Here is a 17,528-nt window from a genome sequence, read left to right as displayed (position 1 = left end):
TCTACATTGAGCCACAACTCTTAAAACACTCTACCATCGCAGTATTGTAAAATCTACGCTAGCTTTATTTTTATCACGAATGACCTCATTTCTGACAAAAATAAATGACCTCATTGCTGACCTCATTGCTGACCTCATTGCTGACCTCATTGCTGACAAAAATAAATGACCTCAGAACTTCAACTTACGAATAAAGCTTGTTTTAGTCGTTATTGAGAAGTTAAACTTTTCAGCAAAGCAAGGTTGACATGACTTACATAAGTCAAATCCAATCTCTTGACAATCATGAAGTGCTTTGTAAAGTTTCATTAAACTGAACTCAGAGTCTTTGTCATATGTTCCAACAGGTATGTGAATGTTCTTATCTTCATTGTAATAGCATTGTATAGCTTCAGGAAACATTTCATTAGCTGTTAAAGCAAGGACGTCTTGTTTTGACACCTTTGCAACGTGCATGAAATGCAACTTCATTTAAATCATTCGTGAGTAAGTCTATGTAAGTCTTCTTTCCACAAAATATTGACTTGTATGCTAAACTTTGTTTTCCAGGTGTTATTTCTGCGAAGTCAGAATGAAATTGACCAAGGTTCTTTCCTATAAGTTCGCGACCGTATCTCTTCTTAAACTCTGCTGCAAGCTTTGGTATGTCTTCATTGAAAATATGCATGCTATCACAGTCCTGGTAAAATATTTGAACCATATCTTCAGCAGTACAGAATACTTCACACATTATTCTCTTCGACATAGACAGAATGTTAACACCAAGTGGACAGAAGTTAAAGTGTCTGCAAATACTTTTCGTTAGCTTGAAAATAGTTTTATCTGAACCATCCAAACCTTCGAACTTCACTATATGGTTGTAGTTTCTGATGGCATATCTTATAGCATCTTTGTCATTTACTATGGTTATTTTTGACTCAATAGGAGATAGAATAGTTTTGCCATAAATACTGTTCAGAATGAGCTTTATATTTTCTTGCAAAGGATTTCCTTCTTTCTTATACTTTAACCTTAACTCAAACAACTTCTTTACTTCATCTCTTATTCTAATATCTCTGTTTCCATCGTAATAGTATCCTTGCAACACTTCACATTTGACACCTTGATATTTTATGAGGTCTTGTAATGTTATATGGTCAACATACATTAAACAGCAAGTGTTTGAACTTCTGGGAACATTAAGTTCTGGATTTAGTTCAGGGTCACAAACTATTAAAGGAAAGTGTCTATGTATTCCAATCTCTGTTATCTTAATGAGAACAAAGAAGCCAGACATAAACTTTTCACCAATGGGTTCCTTTTGGTCGTCATCGAATAAATGTCTCATGAGATACTCTGTGCTTAACATTTCTTTCTTCATAACCTTTGGAATACCTTCTAAAGTATAAAGTCTTGCTATAGCTGATGGATATAATGAAACAGCGTCGAAATCAGCAATGAGTTTCTTTTCGCTCTTTTGTTTAATGTTATCTGACAACATACATCTTCCACCTTGAATACAGCGTGAAATAAATTCTCTTGGTTTATTTGAGAGGTCATATAAATTTCCATTCGGGAAGTACACTCTGTTCTCAAACAATTTGTTAGCAATAGAACAAATACTAACGTAGTCATAAACGTTTAAATCAAATTCTTTCAATATGTCATTGCGGAACTTAACAAAACCTTCTCTTAAAATTCTTACATCTTGTTTGCAATAAAATGTGCTATATTTTTCTAAGTCGAATGGTTTTCATCTATTCTGCAACCTTTGATGGAATCTATGTTTTTCATGAATGTATCTGCATCCCGGATAAACTTACATGCTTCAGAAATGACACCAGTTCTGTTGTCATTTGCTAACAAAACACTGCTGTAGTAGTTATATGGAAATACTTCTTTCGGTCCTGTTTGTAAGTTAAACATAGCAGGAAATAGTTTAAGCTTCTTATTTATAACACTGTAAGAGTCTTTTATAATAATTGCCCTTCCTTTATATAAGCCAGTTATTTGCATTGTTCGTGAACCTTTAATGATGGGAGTTCCTTTCACTTCTGTCATGTGTCTTAAGATGAAGTTTATATCATAACTGAGGTTATGGAAATATATTAAACTCTTGTCAGGAAGTCGTTCCAAAAATTCTGTTGCACAGTTCTGACCCCAAATGCTTTCACTCACTGAACCATCTTCACTGTCGTAACATATGTTAAAAGCTTTATGAAAGCCGTCTGTGCTACACTCAAAGTCAGCAAAGAAAACGTGCTCAGGAATGAACTTGCACTTATTTTTATTTACTTCTTTTGACTCTGCTTTCTTCTTCAGTTGTACACAATACTTTGGAGCATATGTCAAATCTTTAAATGGTGCAAGGTTCTGTTTATATAAGTCAGTCGTATATGTGAAAAGTTCTCCATAAGAAATAGGTTCGAAATATTTGCACTCCCACAATGTTTTCATAACATCCCATAGCGGTGTAGTTCTATCATAACGAACTACATATTTGTTCTCTCTCTTTGTATATATTTTCATCTGTTTTTCAATGTTCATTCCACCACAAGCTTTGAGAATTTCTATATAGTTGCGAATGAAATATGTTGTCATTGGTAATCTTTCGTTTAGCATGTAGTGGTCTTCAACAAGAAGTAAGTCAATAGTTCGAACAGTTTCACATTCTTTTGGTATGTATCTCTTTATTTCATTATGTCTTGAGTCATTGAAGTAACCAATGGTAACATTAAATACTATACCTGTTGCGTCAGAAATTTCTTGTACTTTACTTTGAGGAAAGTCTCTAACACGAATGACTTCTCTCATGTGGTCAATAGTTTCTTCATCTACTCCAGCCTGAATGCAAGCATAAACGAAACAATTGTCTTCTGTCATAAGTGTTGCAGTTCTTTTGTTCAGTTCATTGAAGATTTGGTAGCGTTCAAGATTTATAGGTAATGTGCAAAGATACTTCCAGAACTGACCGCTTCTCTTCTTATAAAACTTCTTTTCACCATTATCTTTCCAAAAGCTTTCTATAAGTGCTGGGTTTCCTGTTTGCTTAAGAGCTTCCAAAATGGCTTTCTGGTCATTTGTCAGTGTGCTTTCATCTCTATATGGTCTCTTTTTTGGTTTGCCTTTCTTTACATCTGACATCGTTAAGCCTTCATATTCTGTTAAATCATACATCTTTATTTCGGTAAGATTCTTTATGTTTGTCAAGAAGAAGTCATAGTGCATTTCAACAATACCTGCAGCATTTGCTTCTATCTCTGATATAAAGTTCTCCTTCAAGAGCTGATGTAGTAATGTTCCAATATTATTGAGGTTTAACGTAGAACATTCATACTTTCCACCAAGTTTATAACATACCATCCATCTCTGTTGTGAGTTTATTTTAATTTTCTCTAAGAGTCTCATGAAAACCTTACCGAAATGTTTGTGTAAGTAGTCTCTGTTTGGTTCATCTAAAGCTTCGATGTTAAAGTCAATGAGTCTATTGCCTGACTTCACATTTCTCTTCCTATTCTCTTCATCTTTCTTTAACCATCTCTCACCTTCTTTTGGTTTGTCGTCAATGGAACGAATGACATCGTTAGCTTTGCGAACTTGTTCTATAGCGCTCTTAAACATCTCTCTTCTCTGTTGTTTCAGTGTGTCGTCTCTTCTTCTTGTTTCACCAACGTTTGCATTTGTTATGTCAAACATCTCTTGACGAACATCATGCGAAAGAGCTTTACGAGTATGACCAACGTTTGCATTTGTTATGTCAAACATCTCTTGACGAACATCATGCGAAAGAGCTTTACGAGTATGACCAACGTTTGCATTTGTTATGTCAAACATCTCACGCCTTACTTCATGAGGTATTGAACGTCTATGATATAAGTCAATAGCAACGTCATTTAAAGGAAATGTTTTGTTATTAATGAACTCATGAATTCTATCATAACTTATTGCACCATTATAGTCTTTAATGAAGTCAGCGAGTGCTTTTTTGTTTGTTGCGTAATGCTTTGCAACATCTATATTAGCTTCTGTAAGAAGTTGTTTTATTTCCGAGTGTTCTAACTTAGACAACTTCCGATACATCTTTAGTAGGAAATAAAAAAAAATATTTTTGAAAAAATTAGATTAGATTTTTTTTAAGTTATTTTTCAAAATAATTTAATATTTTTATTTTAATGAAACACATGCAAGATTGCAAGTTCTTTTCATACAATGCTCTCGCTAATGCCATCAAGAATGAGTTCAATAATGCTTCAAACGTTAATGTTATCTTTAACAAGAAGTTTGTGAAAGAATCTAAGTTTGGTCAGTATGTCAGACCATTAGCTATCGTCATTGACCGCAAACGTTATACTTCACAAGAGTTAGCAGTAGTTTTGAAACAAAAGAGTTTCTTCGTGAATGTCAAAGATACTCATTATACTGTCATAAAGAACTCTAACATTGACTTCTTCAGTATTGCTATGAATCTTTCCGAACAGAAAGAATATAAGAAGGGTGAAACAAATGTGAAATATTATCCTTCATCTCTGAAGACAATAACGAACAAAGATGTTATACAGAAATTCTTACCAAAGGTTGAAGAAGCTTCAATTGACATTGACGAAGGAAGTGAAATGGTTGAAGAAATTGACCCTGAAGCTATTTAAGCAAAAATATATTTTTGGTTAGTCTTCATATGGATATTTTACAACAATTCCCCAATGTATAAACTTTTCATACGCTTTTTCATAAGCTTTATATACCTTCAGAAATTTTGCATAATCTTTAGAAGCATTTAGATATTGTTTAAATGCTTTGTATGTCTTCATAAATTTTGCATAATCTTTTACATGCTGTTCGTTCTCCTCTTCTGTCATGAGTTCCGAATATTCTAAATTCATGTTCTTTCATATGAGATAAAATTTATAAAAAAAATAAAATTAGCTTAGATTTTTTTATTCTTCCTCTTTGAAGTTGTCGAAATATTCTGTTATTTTTTCCTTCAGTAATGTTAAGTCTTCTTTGAATGTAAGTATTGTACAACCTTTGATGTCATAGTGTGTTTGAGGAAGAGTATTTTTGACAATTTCCTTTATTTGCTCATTCGGTGTCATTGAAATCGGTAAGTTTTCACGATAGAACCAGTTTCTGTCAGATTTGTAAATCTTAGCAAGGTCATAAAAGCTTTTGTTGTTTCTTCTGACTAAATGCAACATAACCATATCTTTATCTTCTTCATTTTCCATCTCTTCAGTATATATCATATACTTATAACTCTTTTCCTTTCCTTTTGGTACTGAACGCGGTATTCTTTTCTGTATGCTTTTGTCTTTGGATTCAATGACTTCATCTTTTGCTTGAAGTTTCTTTTCCATCTGTTCACGTTCTTGTCTGTGAATTTCGTCAAGAAGTTTACAAACATACCAAGCATAACGAGGCGAAGCCCACATTGCAACAGCATTTACAAGAAGTCTATGTACATAATATCCTCTTAAATTTATTGGCAAATTTTTACGATTTTCATGTGTTTTATGCATGGCCGATAAAAGTCGGTCTAGAGAAATTTCACTGTTTTCATGAGTTTTAGGCGACCCTGAAGGAAGTCGGTCTCGCTGTTCTTCACTGTTTTCAGAAAAAAGTATGTCTCGCTGTGCTTCGCTCAAAAGTTCTTGTGTGCTTTGGTTTTTGAACCAATCGTCTGCGTGTTTAGTGTCTGGAGCAAAACATGCAGTCAAAATACTTTGCATTTGGTACATATCGTCTTTGACTGAACGAATGAGACGTAACTGTTTGTTATACTGTATGTACTCGTATTCTTCATTTATGGCTTCATGAACGATAGCAATTGTTGTGTTCTCTGATGTTGTCATTACTGTCTTTACATACAAAATAAAAAAATAAATAAAAATAAAATTAGCGTTATTTTTTCTGAGATAAACACTATTTCTTCACAACATTAAATTTTATCCTGTATGAAATGACTTTAAAAAGATTATTGACTGACTTCGAATACTATCTCATTGACGCACTGACAGACCCTCAAAACTGTGTTGAAAGTTCTTTAAGCTTTAAGATTGAAGGTACGACGCATTTTGTCTTCACTTACGTATTGAAAGAATATGACCGTTATCATAACGAAGTGAATCAAACACTAATAAAATTTGTAGATAAAAAATTGGTTAACAATGAATATTTTAAACGTGAAGACCCAAACACTGCTGGAGATGATGAAGAATACAGACAAGCTATTGAAAAAAATAACGCAAGATTAGATGCAATAGAAAAGAATTTTAATGAATGTCTTACAAACACGTATGAATATCTTATGCGGTGGGAAGCTAGATGGAAATAAATTTACGTCAAATATGCAATTTATAAAATCTTATGTCGACAGGCTACGTAGCACAGTGGTCTAAGGTGGTGTTATGGAGGGGTCAGAGTCTGTGGTTCGAACCGCGACAGCGCCGTATTTTCTTATTTTCTTTGTTTGTCTTGTTTGTCGTGAATAAAAAGTGTCATAAAAGTGCTCTATCTTCCACGGGAATAAATAAAAATTTACTTTATTTCTTCTTTATTTCTTCTTTATTTCTTTTTCCCGTGGAAGAAGGGTTTTGCTGTTTTTTCTCAGCCGAAATCAATGATTTTTTCATTTTTGGAATCCTTAGCGAATGAGGAATCTTTTCTCTCGTGGAAGCTTTGAACAAAAAATAATTTAGGTGAAGAGGTGAGATCTCACCTAATTTTTCACCTAATTTTTCACCCTTGAACTTTTTATAACATTCAGTCATAACTTCATCAATTTCATTTAAATCACGATTTAAAAACTCATTGACTTCATCTTCAACCGTGTCATCTTGTAATAAGAATATTTTCTTTAGTTTCATGTCAACATCCCGAACAGCACAAAGGATAAAATCATATTCATTTCTTCCGTTAAACATACTTTTTCTTTCTCGTTCATCGTTAAATAAATTATTGAAAATATAAACAGCGGTGTAAAAGTTATGTACTGTGTTAAATGTTGAAGCTTCACCTATTTTAGATTTTAGGATTCTTTTAGTAAGTAAATTGTTATCGTTCTTTCTCTTTTCCTTATCGTTCATGTCGAATCTGTCGAACCACATATCCTGTATTTCATCGAATTTACGAACTATAGAATCCGTCATTTCCCTGGTTAATGAGGGGTAATCATTATTAATTTTTTCATATAATTTGTCCATATGATTTTCATCGACGTTTCCGGAAAGCATTTAATTAAAGCAAAAATATAATTTAGGTGAAGAGGTGAGATCTCACCTGTTTTTTTCACTTAATTTTTCACCTCTTTTTTTTTTTTCACAAGCGTTTTACATGAATTGTACGATGTATATTTGAAATCCTAAACAATTTCGTAGCTTCTATTTCTTCTGTCAGTATGTCAAAAGTTTTAACAATACCGAAGGTTTCTTTATACTTCTTCTTGACGTCAGATAGAAGGAAATCTTCTGCTGTTGGATAGTTTTTGTTCAGAAATTCTAACATGTTCATTTTATCTTCTGCTGGCTTTTCTGCTTCTTTCTTTAAGTCTGCATAGTCGTTTCTCATTCTTTCTATCTCTTTGACTGAGTAGTTATATTTCCTAATTGCTGCCTTACATTTTGAACATTGCGGGTTCATTTTTGCGTTATACATTGAAATAAAACCAGCTAAAACAACTAAGGCGTCAATTGCTCTCTTCATCTCAAACATAGCGGGTCTTATTTGTTCGTTCCATACTTTGCCTCTTCTATCTTTATCTCTTATTTCCCAAACACATTTTGCAACTAATGAAACAAAGTTGTCGTAGGTCTTAAACTCCTCAGATTTATATATGTCAGAAATGTTTTTATATACCATGTCGCAATCTTTGTCCATAACCTTATGGTTGCAATGAAAACCAAGGAATTCATAATTTACTTTACGTATGAACTTCTTTATTTCTACTGAGTCAGTTGGTTTCACTTCAATTTCGTCGAATTCAGGAATAGTGAGTTTTTGTTGTTGGATTTCAGGCAATTTGGGTAAATGGTCAATAATGTCCTGCATTTCATAAAGATATTCTTCATTTTCTTCATCTTTCGCACTACAGTCTAAATTACTTGTTAAAAGTTCTTGCTTTATCTTCTGGATTTTTGTTTCAAAAGTATATGAAGAAGGAATGAAGTTTTTCATCTCTACTAACATTGACGTAGGATTCATGACTAACGAGTTTGGTGCTGTTGTTTGAATTGTTGTTGTGCCGATTGTTGAAATCATATCTTTTATACAAAATAAAAAAATAAATAAAAATAAAACTAACTTTATTTTTTCTATCTTAAGGAAATTCATGAAAATTCACGAGGGTGAAAAAAAACAGGTGAGATCTCACCTCTTCACCTAAATTATATTTTTTGGTGAATTCAATAAAAATAAATGGTTCATTTACTCACAATATTTTTTTTTACAAAACGACCCCAAACTTTTAACTTCTTTTCTGCAGCTTCAAATGCTATCTTAGCGAGTTCATATTCTCTAAATTCTCTCTTTAAATCTTCTTGTTCCCATTGGTCTAGTTCGTATGGAGAATCTCTATAACCATAACATATCTCACGTTCATGTTCTAATTGTTTTTCACACATTTTTCCAACTTCTTCTTCGAACAAAGGTTTAGCATTCTCCACTGTATCTTCGAGTTCTTCTTCATCTAACTTCTCATGAACTTTCTTGTCTATGGAGTCCATAATATCTTTGACATAAAATGCATACTTTACAGAGCACCATTCAGCAACAAAATGAACGAGGTCAGCATGTATGTAAATACCTTTGAATTCATTCATAACGCCCTTAGTAAGCTCATAAAATGCTTGTTTTGAGGTTGAGCCACTTTTGGCTCGACCGTATTCTTTCAACCAAAACTCAAGAATTTCCTGCATTTTAGCACTATTGAGAAATCTGTTTAAATGGTTTAACTTTCCTGCTTCTCTTGCCATCTTTGTTGCATTAATGTAACCATCCTTGTCTCTACGTAAGACTTCAATACCGTTATAAGTGCCTTTTGTGAATGTTTCGCCATTAGATTTGTTCGTGAATGTTTTTGCTTCGACTGACATTTCTGTTCTTACATACAAAATAAAAAAATAAATAAAAATAAAACTAACTTTATTTTTTCTATCTTAAGGAAATTCATGAAAATTCACGAGGGTGAAAAAACAGGTGAAAAAACAGGTGAGATCGCACCTCTTCACATAAATTATATTTTTGTCTGATTTACATCTAATGAAAAAGTTTAGAAGAATTTTCTTATTCTTTCTGGCATATTTTTGTCTTTCCAGTACTCCCGCTCTAATGGTCCCAGATGTGTTGGCTTCGACTCTCTCAAGTTCTTAGATGGTATAACATCTTCAACGCCTCCTTCATATCTTACTTTATAAGTGTCATCGTTTATGTTATAGCCAAGTATTTCAATAACCACTCCTCGCTTTGCTTCGTCAATGGTTTCAGCAAGTTTGCCATTACTACTTTCGACTAATTTATGTCGAGGATAAAACGCAATAGAGTCGTCGGCAGCTTTTATAAGATATCCATTACCTTGCGTAGAGTCTACGATATAATAATTTCGACTTAACCTTAAACGTTTCTTTGTCAACGGTTTGTCGTCAAGAACTACACGAACTTTTGTACCAGGAATGAGGGTAAATTGTGTTGAATTTCTGATATTTTGTGTTTGGCTTCGTTTCTTTTGTATATACTTTTCTTCTTGTTGTTGTGTCATTGAATTTGGTGTATGTCCTGTTGTAGAATGTGTTGAGGAATTATATACTTCGAGAAAATGTTTCATTGTTTCTTCGGTAAAGTCTCGCTCTTGGTTTAAATCTCTGAGAGTCCTTATGAAGCGGTTTATGATGCCGAGTATGTTATGGTTATGGTCTTCAGTAGTGTAGTGAGTTATGTTATGCTTAATGAGAAATTCTGTGATTTCATTGCTGATATGCACTGTCTTGTATGTTAAAGTACTTGGGTTATGTTCTGCTACAAACTTTTGTAAAACTCTTAACACTTCACGAGTTCCTTTATTTTTCATTGGATATGCATATGCTTTACGAGTGTTAACATTTATGAAGATGAGGAATGGTTTATGTCCTCCTTTTCTGCTTTGAATGAGAGTGTCAAATTGGTATGCGTCAGGAGTGTTGGAGTAAATTGGTAAAAAGTAGTCGTAAGGGTTTATTTTTGTTTGATGTACAACATTTTTGTCAAAGAACCTTTTTAACTTCAGCTCTGTTAGTAAATCCCCAACTCTTTGCAGCTTCATTGAACTTCTTAAATGACCTCCATGGATGTTGTTCGAATACTTCTTTCAAGCTCATTTATGTAAAGTTAAAGATTTATTCTAGGCGGTAAGTCCGCAAAGCAGGCTCAAGCGCGTTCATTGAACTCTATACCATGCGAATACAGTCACAAATGGTGGCATATAATCTTCACCCGAGCCTGTTGGATTTGTTGTGAAAGTGTGTGAATGATTTCCTCCCGGTTCAGTTTGTCGAAAAGTCTTTTTTGCTGCATTGTTATAAGATGGAGATAAAACGTCATTGCCAGCTTCATACTCTGAGTTGTATAATGGATGGTCTCTTAATGAGTGGATATGGTCGCCAGAAAAGTTTGTAGTTCCTGTATGAGTGTGTGGTGGAAGGTTTGCTTCTTTAATTTTCTTCGAACCTCCTGTTTGCTTTGAAGAGTTAGCACAGTATAAGAATTTGTCTACAATCTGCTGCCATGTACCAAAACCTAAAACTGTTGCTGGATTTGTTGAGTTCATTGACGTATAAATAGAGCCTATAGGATATAATGTTTCAAGAATCTGAGTCTTTAATGTTTGAAGCTCTGTTTTGTCTGCTTTTTTATCTAACATTGCGGGTAGTTCATATGCTTCAAAGTTTCTGGCATGATCTTCGATATTCCTGCAACTCTTATCTAAATTGTTAAGAGTATCTTTTACGCTTGTACTTGGATTTTCTAAAGGTGCACTTGAACCAAGGTCAAAGTTCAATATTATGTCGTCTGCTCTAACAGTAGTGAAGGATTTATGTGTATGGTTCTTGTCTGCTTTTTTATCTAACATTGCGGGTAGTTCATATGCTTCAAAGTTTCTGGCATGATCTTCGATATTCCTGCAACTCTTATCTAAATTGTTAAGAGTATCTTTTACGCTTGTACTTGGATTTTCTAAAGGTGCACTTGAACCAAGGTCAAAGTTCAATATTATGTCGTCTGCTCTAACAGTAGTGAAGGATTTATGTGTATGGTTCTTGTCTGCTTTACTGTCTAATGTAGCTTGAAGTTCATTTATATCGGAGATGTTGTGTTTATGAGATTTCAAAACTTTGTTCATTGCGTCAAGTTCAACTTTGTCAGCTTTACTTTTAATAGCATCTTCAAACGTTATTTTTGACTTAACTCTCAAAGTAAATCTTGGTTCAACTAATACACCGTTAACATTGAAAGTAGAGGCATAAATTTCACCGGTATAACCAAATGCTTCTGGTGCTTTAGCTACATCATACTGTACAGTACAGCTTATGTCATAACCTTTAGCACGAATGTATTTATATCTTCTTTCATTAACATTTTTTGTCTTCGCTTCATCACTTCGTGTTAAATATCCATGGTAGTCCGTTATAATCTGTTCGTCTGAAGTTATATAATGAACATGGTTCTTGTCCGCTTTACTATTTAATGTAGCTTGAAGTTCATTTATATCGGAGATATTATGTTTATGAGATTTCAAAACTTTGTTCATTGCGTCAAGTTCATTTTTGTCCGCTTTACTATTTAATGTAGCTTGAAGTTCATTTATATCGGAGATATTGTGTTTATGTTCTTTATCTGCTTTTTCGGCTAATTTCTCTTCTATCTCATTTATTTCAAGTTCATGCCTACCACCACCTCCCGAAGAAGTATTTTTCTTCAGCTCTTGAAGAACGTCCACTTCGCCATCTTTGGTGTCAATAATGAGACTTTGTGTTAAAACCTTTCCTGTCTTAATGGATGTTTTAAAACTTCTTCTTCACCGTGTTGGGGGTCATGGTCGTCATCATATCTTGTGAAATCAGAGATGTTGTCATACATTAAGCATATCTGTCTCAAAAGTTCTGCTATTTGAAACTGGAACGAAAGATATACAGAACTTTCATCATCTCCTAAAGTCAAGTCTGCTTTCTTAAGTATTTCTTGAATGTATGCAATGAGAACAGAGTACCTTGGAAAATATTCGAACAATATTTCATTAGCTGTTGGTTTTGGTGGTTCTTCTGGAGTTTCTGTTGTTTCAGTTCCTTCTGTTGGAGTTTCTGCATCTCTTGACTTCAATGCTCTTGCTCTCAAAGACCTAAATGTTAGAGCACCGGGTTTTACAAAGGACTTTATGAATGTTTTAATAGTTCCTGGTAAGTTATTGTTAGCATTAAGTAAGTTCCTTATGCTTCCATCATGTACGTCCATAGCACTATGTAAAAAATCTATACTTTTCTTGTAGTCAGCAATAGACTGACTGTGATTTTTTAAAGATTTGTCAATACCTTTAAGCCAATCTTCATGCATGTCTGATACTGAGCCAAGAATATCATTTGCTTCCTTTAGTGTATTTTGTGCTTTTCGTAAAGTATCCAATCCCGTACGTGCATTGTTTGCTATACGTCTTACAGTATCTATTTGACTCCTTGTTTCTTGCATCCAACCAGATAAAGTTTTAATAGTATCCGAACCATTTGAAATGAAGTTCAAAGCATTTTTAACGTCATCTAAAGCTTCTTCACCAAGTACTGCCCATATCTTTCCGATTTGGTATTGAAGAACTCCATATGAAGCAGCTGTTAAACCAGTATTTATAAGGTCCCATATCCATGATTTAGCAGTTTTTCCATTTTTTCCATCCTTTCCATCCAAACCGTTTTCGCCTTGAGGTCCTTGTATTCCTTGTATTCCTTGTATTCCTTGTGGTCCTTGAGTCCGGTGTCACCCTTCTCTCCTTTCAGTTCATCTTTATGTTCGTTATAATATTCTAAATGTCATAAGGTGTACATCATTACTGTTACCAGCAACGCCAAGAATTGTTTCTCATTCATGACTAAATTCTTTAAGCATTTAATGTTGTCGTCAAATCGAAAGCTCTTTAACAATTCAATGAGAACATTTAATACTTTCACTAATGAGGCATCTACTGTTGAATTTATATATTGCACCGTTCCATCATTTATGATGGAACCTTGCTTGTTGTAATGAATGGGTCATAAGTGTTAAAAGTATCGAAATCAATGACTTTTTTAGTTTTTCCATCGTCAATGACAAATCATTGCCTTCAATGGTTTAAAGTTGAGTTTTCGTTTACTAGTTCATGTGCTCTCTTCTGCTTCATTTGTTTCATACGCATATGCAGCAATAGTCATATTTTAATGAGAATAAAATGTTGTTCTATTTGCAAAGTACAGACCCAAACGAATACGGGACAGTAAAGCTACAAACAAACTTAGGTCTTCAGAATGAAGCACTTGCTTTCAGAGTTGTTGACTTCAATACTATCGCAACTTTTGTCATAACAGATGAAACAGATTTCATAGAGATTGAAATAGATGACAAAAAAAGTGTTATAAATTTCCTAACAGAGCTGGGTATAGAATAGATAAAATTGCTGGAGTCATAAATACTCTCATAAATGAAGAAACTATTGACAACATAGATGTCGAACTCTCTTCTGAGGGAACATTGAAGTTCAGTAGCAAGAAAGAGTTCAAGATACCAAGAATGAGTCATAGAGTTCAATTGCTTCTGGGAGCATACCATATGACATTTCCTTTGAAAAGTGTTGACAAAACGATTGAGATGAAATCTGTTCCATACGTATGTTATGGCAATTGTTTGTACATTGAGTCAAAAATAGCTAATGTCACAGGTATTTCAGGAGTTAATAGTAAAGGTTCAGTAGAATATAAGTCTTTCTGTTATGCAGTAAATTCAATGTTCATTCCAAATGTTCCTGTCATAGCAACTCATTTAGGTAAATGGGTTCGCATTAGTCCTCATAATTTGAAAGACATGCAATTCAGACTTGTTGACTTTCAAGGAGAGCCTGTAGAACTGAAGGCACCAGTGCGAATGACTGTTGAAGTTGACTTTTTAGAAAATATTAAATGCAACAGCTTACAAGAGAACTCAGAGCTAAAAATATAAAGTATGAATGTTATGTATTAGGTCATGAACTTTGGTTGTTGCTGTTTGATGAAACAAATGAGTTAGTTATGTCAGTCAAGAGAACAGAAAAAGGCGTCAAAGGCGCCGAGCGCAAAGCGCTATATTGTGTTAGTGAAAACTGCACCAAGTCAATAAGATTAGGTTTGCATTATGAAGATGAGTTCGATACTGTTGAAGAAGTTTTGGCTAGATATTACAAATTGCTTTAATTTACTAAAACATATTTCAAGCAAAGTTTATATTCTGTTGAAAGTTTTGTATACTCGTTCGAATATTTATACTTAAACTCAACTCCTGTAGTTCCTGGTGTTTCAATGATGCGGATGTTACCTATTTTCATGAATGGTGGCGTTTGACCACAGCATTCGATTTCAGGGTCGAGATAGTCAATGACACATTGTTTCCCTGTTATTCGTGATATAACATTTTCAAGGTCCTCCTTTGTTAGAATTATTTGGTTCTTGCTTATAAGATTTGTCAAAAGCTTCTTATCGTCTTTGAGTAAAATTGTTTGGTATAACTGAAGAAGGTAATGGTCTACGTTATCTGAAGGATTTGTTTGAACATTTGTGTAAGGGTTGTCGTTGGCTTCTCTTGAAAGAATTTGGTCCAGTGGTGGATACTCTAACTTAACATCTGATGTAGCGTTAGCGTTTGAAGCTGAGTTTAAATTCACCGACTTAAGTTCTGGTTCTGGTTCTTTCAAACACTCTGAACTATAGTTCTTTATGACAATATTGTTTGTCGTTCGTGAGTCAACATTTGATGTTGGTTCAATTGGAACATTAACGGCACCAGCTAAGATGGATTTGCTTCTCATTTCATATAGAATAAAAACCTTTTATATGTATGAAATGAACAATATACTCGACAAGGGTTTGAATGTAAAGCTAACGAATGAAAATATTGTTGAATTCACTGAGACAGGAGCTGTGTATAAAGATGTAGAACTACTGAACAAAAGAGCTAAGGGAAGAAGCAGGAACATGAACAAAGGGTGGAAGCCTATAAAAATTTATGTCAATGATGGCTCAGGAGGTTCAAACATAAAGTATGCAGAAAGTTATAGAGTTTATGCTCTCAAAGGTGAAAAGCCTTCATTTAAGAACAGCTATTCTAACGCATATCCTCAAAAGTAACATGAGGGAAGTGGATGATATGAATGACAGCAAAAATATTAACAGAAATGGCGACAGAGATGCATGGAATTTGTTTACCATCAGTCAATTGAAGGTTAAACTTTAAAACAATGTTGGTCGTTCCCATGGAATATTTTTGACTTTAATGGTATTAGTCATGATATGAATCTCAAGGTATGAACGAGGAGAGATGAGAGACTTATATGCTTCCCAAATTTCTTCAAAAGGTAATGTTATACCTGACTGTTTCCAAATGAGTTCAATATCATAACGTGAGAAACCTTGAAAGATAACGAAGTCAGTTATGAGACGTTTTATGTTTAAAGCTAAAAAACCTCCATGTTTGCATAAGTATTGCTACAGTTAAATGGTAATGTCTGACTTTAGTAATGATATTAGCTAATGGTGAGTCTGGTTTTGACACTAAACCTTTTCCGGCGAAGTCGTCGCAAACTAACAAGTATTTGAAGGATATTTTTTGAAGGGGTATTTTGAAAGTTTTGACAGAATGTAGTTTGTAAGTCGTTTCATATCGTAAACTCCTGAGTACTGACGTAAGTGGTGTTTGTCAATAATTCTTTCCATCTCCTCAGAAGTCTTTTGCATTCCTGACTGTATAAATTCAACGATGGCATAATATTTCCTCTTACGTCGAATGTAACGTTGAAGAAATTCAATGAGTTCACTGTCTGGAACTTTAACGACAGAGGCTTGAACTTTTGACATAAATGTTTTCGCTGTTGAGTCCATAGAGTCTGAAGTTGCTGATATAATGATTTGGTCATAGTAAGAGTCGTTTCCTAAACGCTCTGTTATGAGTATATGACGAATTAAATTAAATGTCTTACCTGAACCCATCTTTCCACAATAGAAATACACACCATTTGAACAGAACTCATAATCTTTACTGAAAGGAAGAATGAGAGAAGAGTTAAGTTTGTCTGTAGTTTCATTCATGTCTTCATCTACGTCATGTATTAAATGCTTCATTTTATCTCCATTAAAAATGCAAGTCAGAAATATTCAGAACATAGCACCGAGTCTAACTGACAAGAGTATAAAGATATACTATGAACACGTTATGATGAAACCAACCAAAATTCAAGAAAGTCAGTATACTTATGAATATCCAAGGCACTGGGTAGAGTATGTAGGAGGTGAGAAAGCTATTGAAATCAGACAGGTTCGAAGTATTCCAGCAGGAAGAACAATATTATTGAAGAACTTTAATGTTTTGAGATATAATGATGAAAAAAGAAGCAAGATAGTTTTCCTGTTGCTGTGTATGTGAACCTAGACACAGGAGATGACATGAAAGTTTTTAACACAAAGCTTCAAACGGTAGTGAGAGAACAACTGACTGCGGAAGGGCATCCATTACCTTCAGAAGTTACCATAGCATATAATTTTGAAACAAACTCAATAGATTTTAAAGTCATCTCTGCAAAGAAGTCAGGTTTTACATTTAATGAAGCAGATGTATATTCGAATGAAAACTTCAAAGCTATTGCATGGTTAGATAATGACGATTGCTTTAAGAAAATATTTAAATACAGTGACTCAACGATGTCAATAGATGACCTTCATGGAATGTTACCAATCGACGTTTACAGTTGAAGGTTCAGCAGGATTGCTTACAAGATGTCAATTGGTGGCGTTTGGTCTCGTGAGAACATTGTTTATAAAATCCAGTATAAGTGAATTTGCTGAAGAATCTTTATTATGTCTTTCAAACTACATGTATTCGCCACCGAAGCATTATAGTATAACAAACTTTGTCAGTAAGTTTAACATAAGACTTGTCGAACCTTCTTCAATGAAAGATGTTGTGCTACCTAAAGATGGAAAGGATGGACTCATTATTGAGATGATTTTAATAGCATATTAAATGAGCTTGTTCTTGAAGGTCATTCATGATGAAATAACTGTTGTAGAAGATGTTAGCAATTGTTCAGACATTTTGAAGCGTATAGATGATATAAGAAATAAGTTAGATAGACCGCAAAGCGGTGAGGGCGAAGTCCGTGAGAACGCTTATGTTTCATTGACTTTCTCCAGTAACGAGAACTTTTATGAGATAATATTGAAGAGAGATGATTTTAATATGATGTAAATGGTAGCTTGGGCAGCTTTAGGCGCAATGGGAACAAAAGCATTAGCATTTGGAGCAAAAGCACTTGGAGCTTATGA

At 34.0% G+C, this 17,528-nt stretch overlaps 9 protein-coding genes and 3 pseudogenes across 12 annotated transcripts, besides 1 other annotated feature; 2 read left to right on the top strand and 10 right to left on the bottom strand.

The window, feature by feature from the left end:
• Positions 1 to 17,528: part of a mobile genetic element that runs on past both edges of the window.
• On the bottom strand, positions 172 to 700 carry TVAGG3_0091090 (annotated as a pseudogene). The gene has a single exon. A coding segment is annotated over exon 1 (529 nt).
• On the bottom strand, positions 1,178 to 2,040 carry TVAGG3_0091080 (annotated as a pseudogene). The gene has a single exon. A coding segment is annotated over exon 1 (863 nt).
• TVAGG3_0091070 (organellar and viral DNA polymerase type B) lies at positions 2,535 to 3,387 on the bottom strand (the record flags this gene model as incomplete). The annotated part of the gene is made up of 1 exon (XM_051222453.1): positions 2,535 to 3,387. A coding segment is annotated over one exon (853 nt), but the record flags the coding sequence as incomplete, so codon positions are not given.
• On the top strand, positions 4,152 to 4,625 carry TVAGG3_0091060 (uncharacterized protein; the record flags this gene model as incomplete). The annotated part of the gene is made up of 1 exon (XM_051222452.1): positions 4,152 to 4,625. The coding sequence occupies one exon, from the start codon at positions 4,152 to 4,154 to the stop codon at positions 4,623 to 4,625; it is 474 nt and encodes a 157-aa protein (XP_051107438.1).
• Positions 4,914 to 5,714, bottom strand: TVAGG3_0091050 (KilA, N-terminal/APSES-type HTH, DNA-binding family; the record flags this gene model as incomplete). The annotated part of the gene is made up of 1 exon (XM_051222451.1): positions 4,914 to 5,714. The coding sequence occupies one exon, from the start codon at positions 5,712 to 5,714 to the stop codon at positions 4,914 to 4,916; it is 801 nt and encodes a 266-aa protein (XP_051107437.1).
• On the top strand, positions 5,936 to 6,310 carry TVAGG3_0091040 (uncharacterized protein; the record flags this gene model as incomplete). The annotated part of the gene is made up of 1 exon (XM_051222450.1): positions 5,936 to 6,310. The coding sequence occupies one exon, from the start codon at positions 5,936 to 5,938 to the stop codon at positions 6,308 to 6,310; it is 375 nt and encodes a 124-aa protein (XP_051107436.1).
• TVAGG3_0091030 (organellar and viral DNA polymerase type B) lies at positions 7,294 to 8,232 on the bottom strand (the record flags this gene model as incomplete). Its single annotated transcript, XM_001297486.1, has 1 exon — positions 7,294 to 8,232. The coding sequence occupies one exon, from the start codon at positions 8,230 to 8,232 to the stop codon at positions 7,294 to 7,296; it is 939 nt and encodes a 312-aa protein (XP_001297487.1).
• Positions 8,394 to 9,065, bottom strand: TVAGG3_0091020 (uncharacterized protein; the record flags this gene model as incomplete). Its single annotated transcript, XM_001297485.1, has 1 exon — positions 8,394 to 9,065. The coding sequence occupies one exon, from the start codon at positions 9,063 to 9,065 to the stop codon at positions 8,394 to 8,396; it is 672 nt and encodes a 223-aa protein (XP_001297486.1).
• On the bottom strand, positions 9,242 to 9,793 carry TVAGG3_0091010 (integrase core domain containing protein family; the record flags this gene model as incomplete). The annotated part of the gene is made up of 1 exon (XM_051222449.1): positions 9,242 to 9,793. The coding sequence occupies one exon, from the start codon at positions 9,791 to 9,793 to the stop codon at positions 9,242 to 9,244; it is 552 nt and encodes a 183-aa protein (XP_051107435.1).
• Positions 12,080 to 13,076, bottom strand: TVAGG3_0091000 (annotated as a pseudogene). The gene has a single exon. A coding segment is annotated over exon 1 (997 nt).
• TVAGG3_0090990 (uncharacterized protein) lies at positions 14,405 to 15,019 on the bottom strand (the record flags this gene model as incomplete). The annotated part of the gene is made up of 1 exon (XM_051222448.1): positions 14,405 to 15,019. The coding sequence occupies one exon, from the start codon at positions 15,017 to 15,019 to the stop codon at positions 14,405 to 14,407; it is 615 nt and encodes a 204-aa protein (XP_051107434.1).
• On the bottom strand, positions 15,844 to 16,295 carry TVAGG3_0090980 (uncharacterized protein; the record flags this gene model as incomplete). Its single annotated transcript, XM_051222447.1, has 1 exon — positions 15,844 to 16,295. A coding segment is annotated over one exon (452 nt), but the record flags the coding sequence as incomplete, so codon positions are not given.

Source organism: Trichomonas vaginalis, chromosome IV (assembly GCF_026262505.1).
Source record: "Trichomonas vaginalis G3 chromosome IV, whole genome shotgun sequence".
In the NCBI taxonomy this organism is placed as follows: Eukaryota; Parabasalia; order Trichomonadida; family Trichomonadidae; genus Trichomonas; species Trichomonas vaginalis.
Note: the sequence above shows the minus strand (reverse complement) of the source record. Positions and strands in the feature narration are given on the sequence as shown.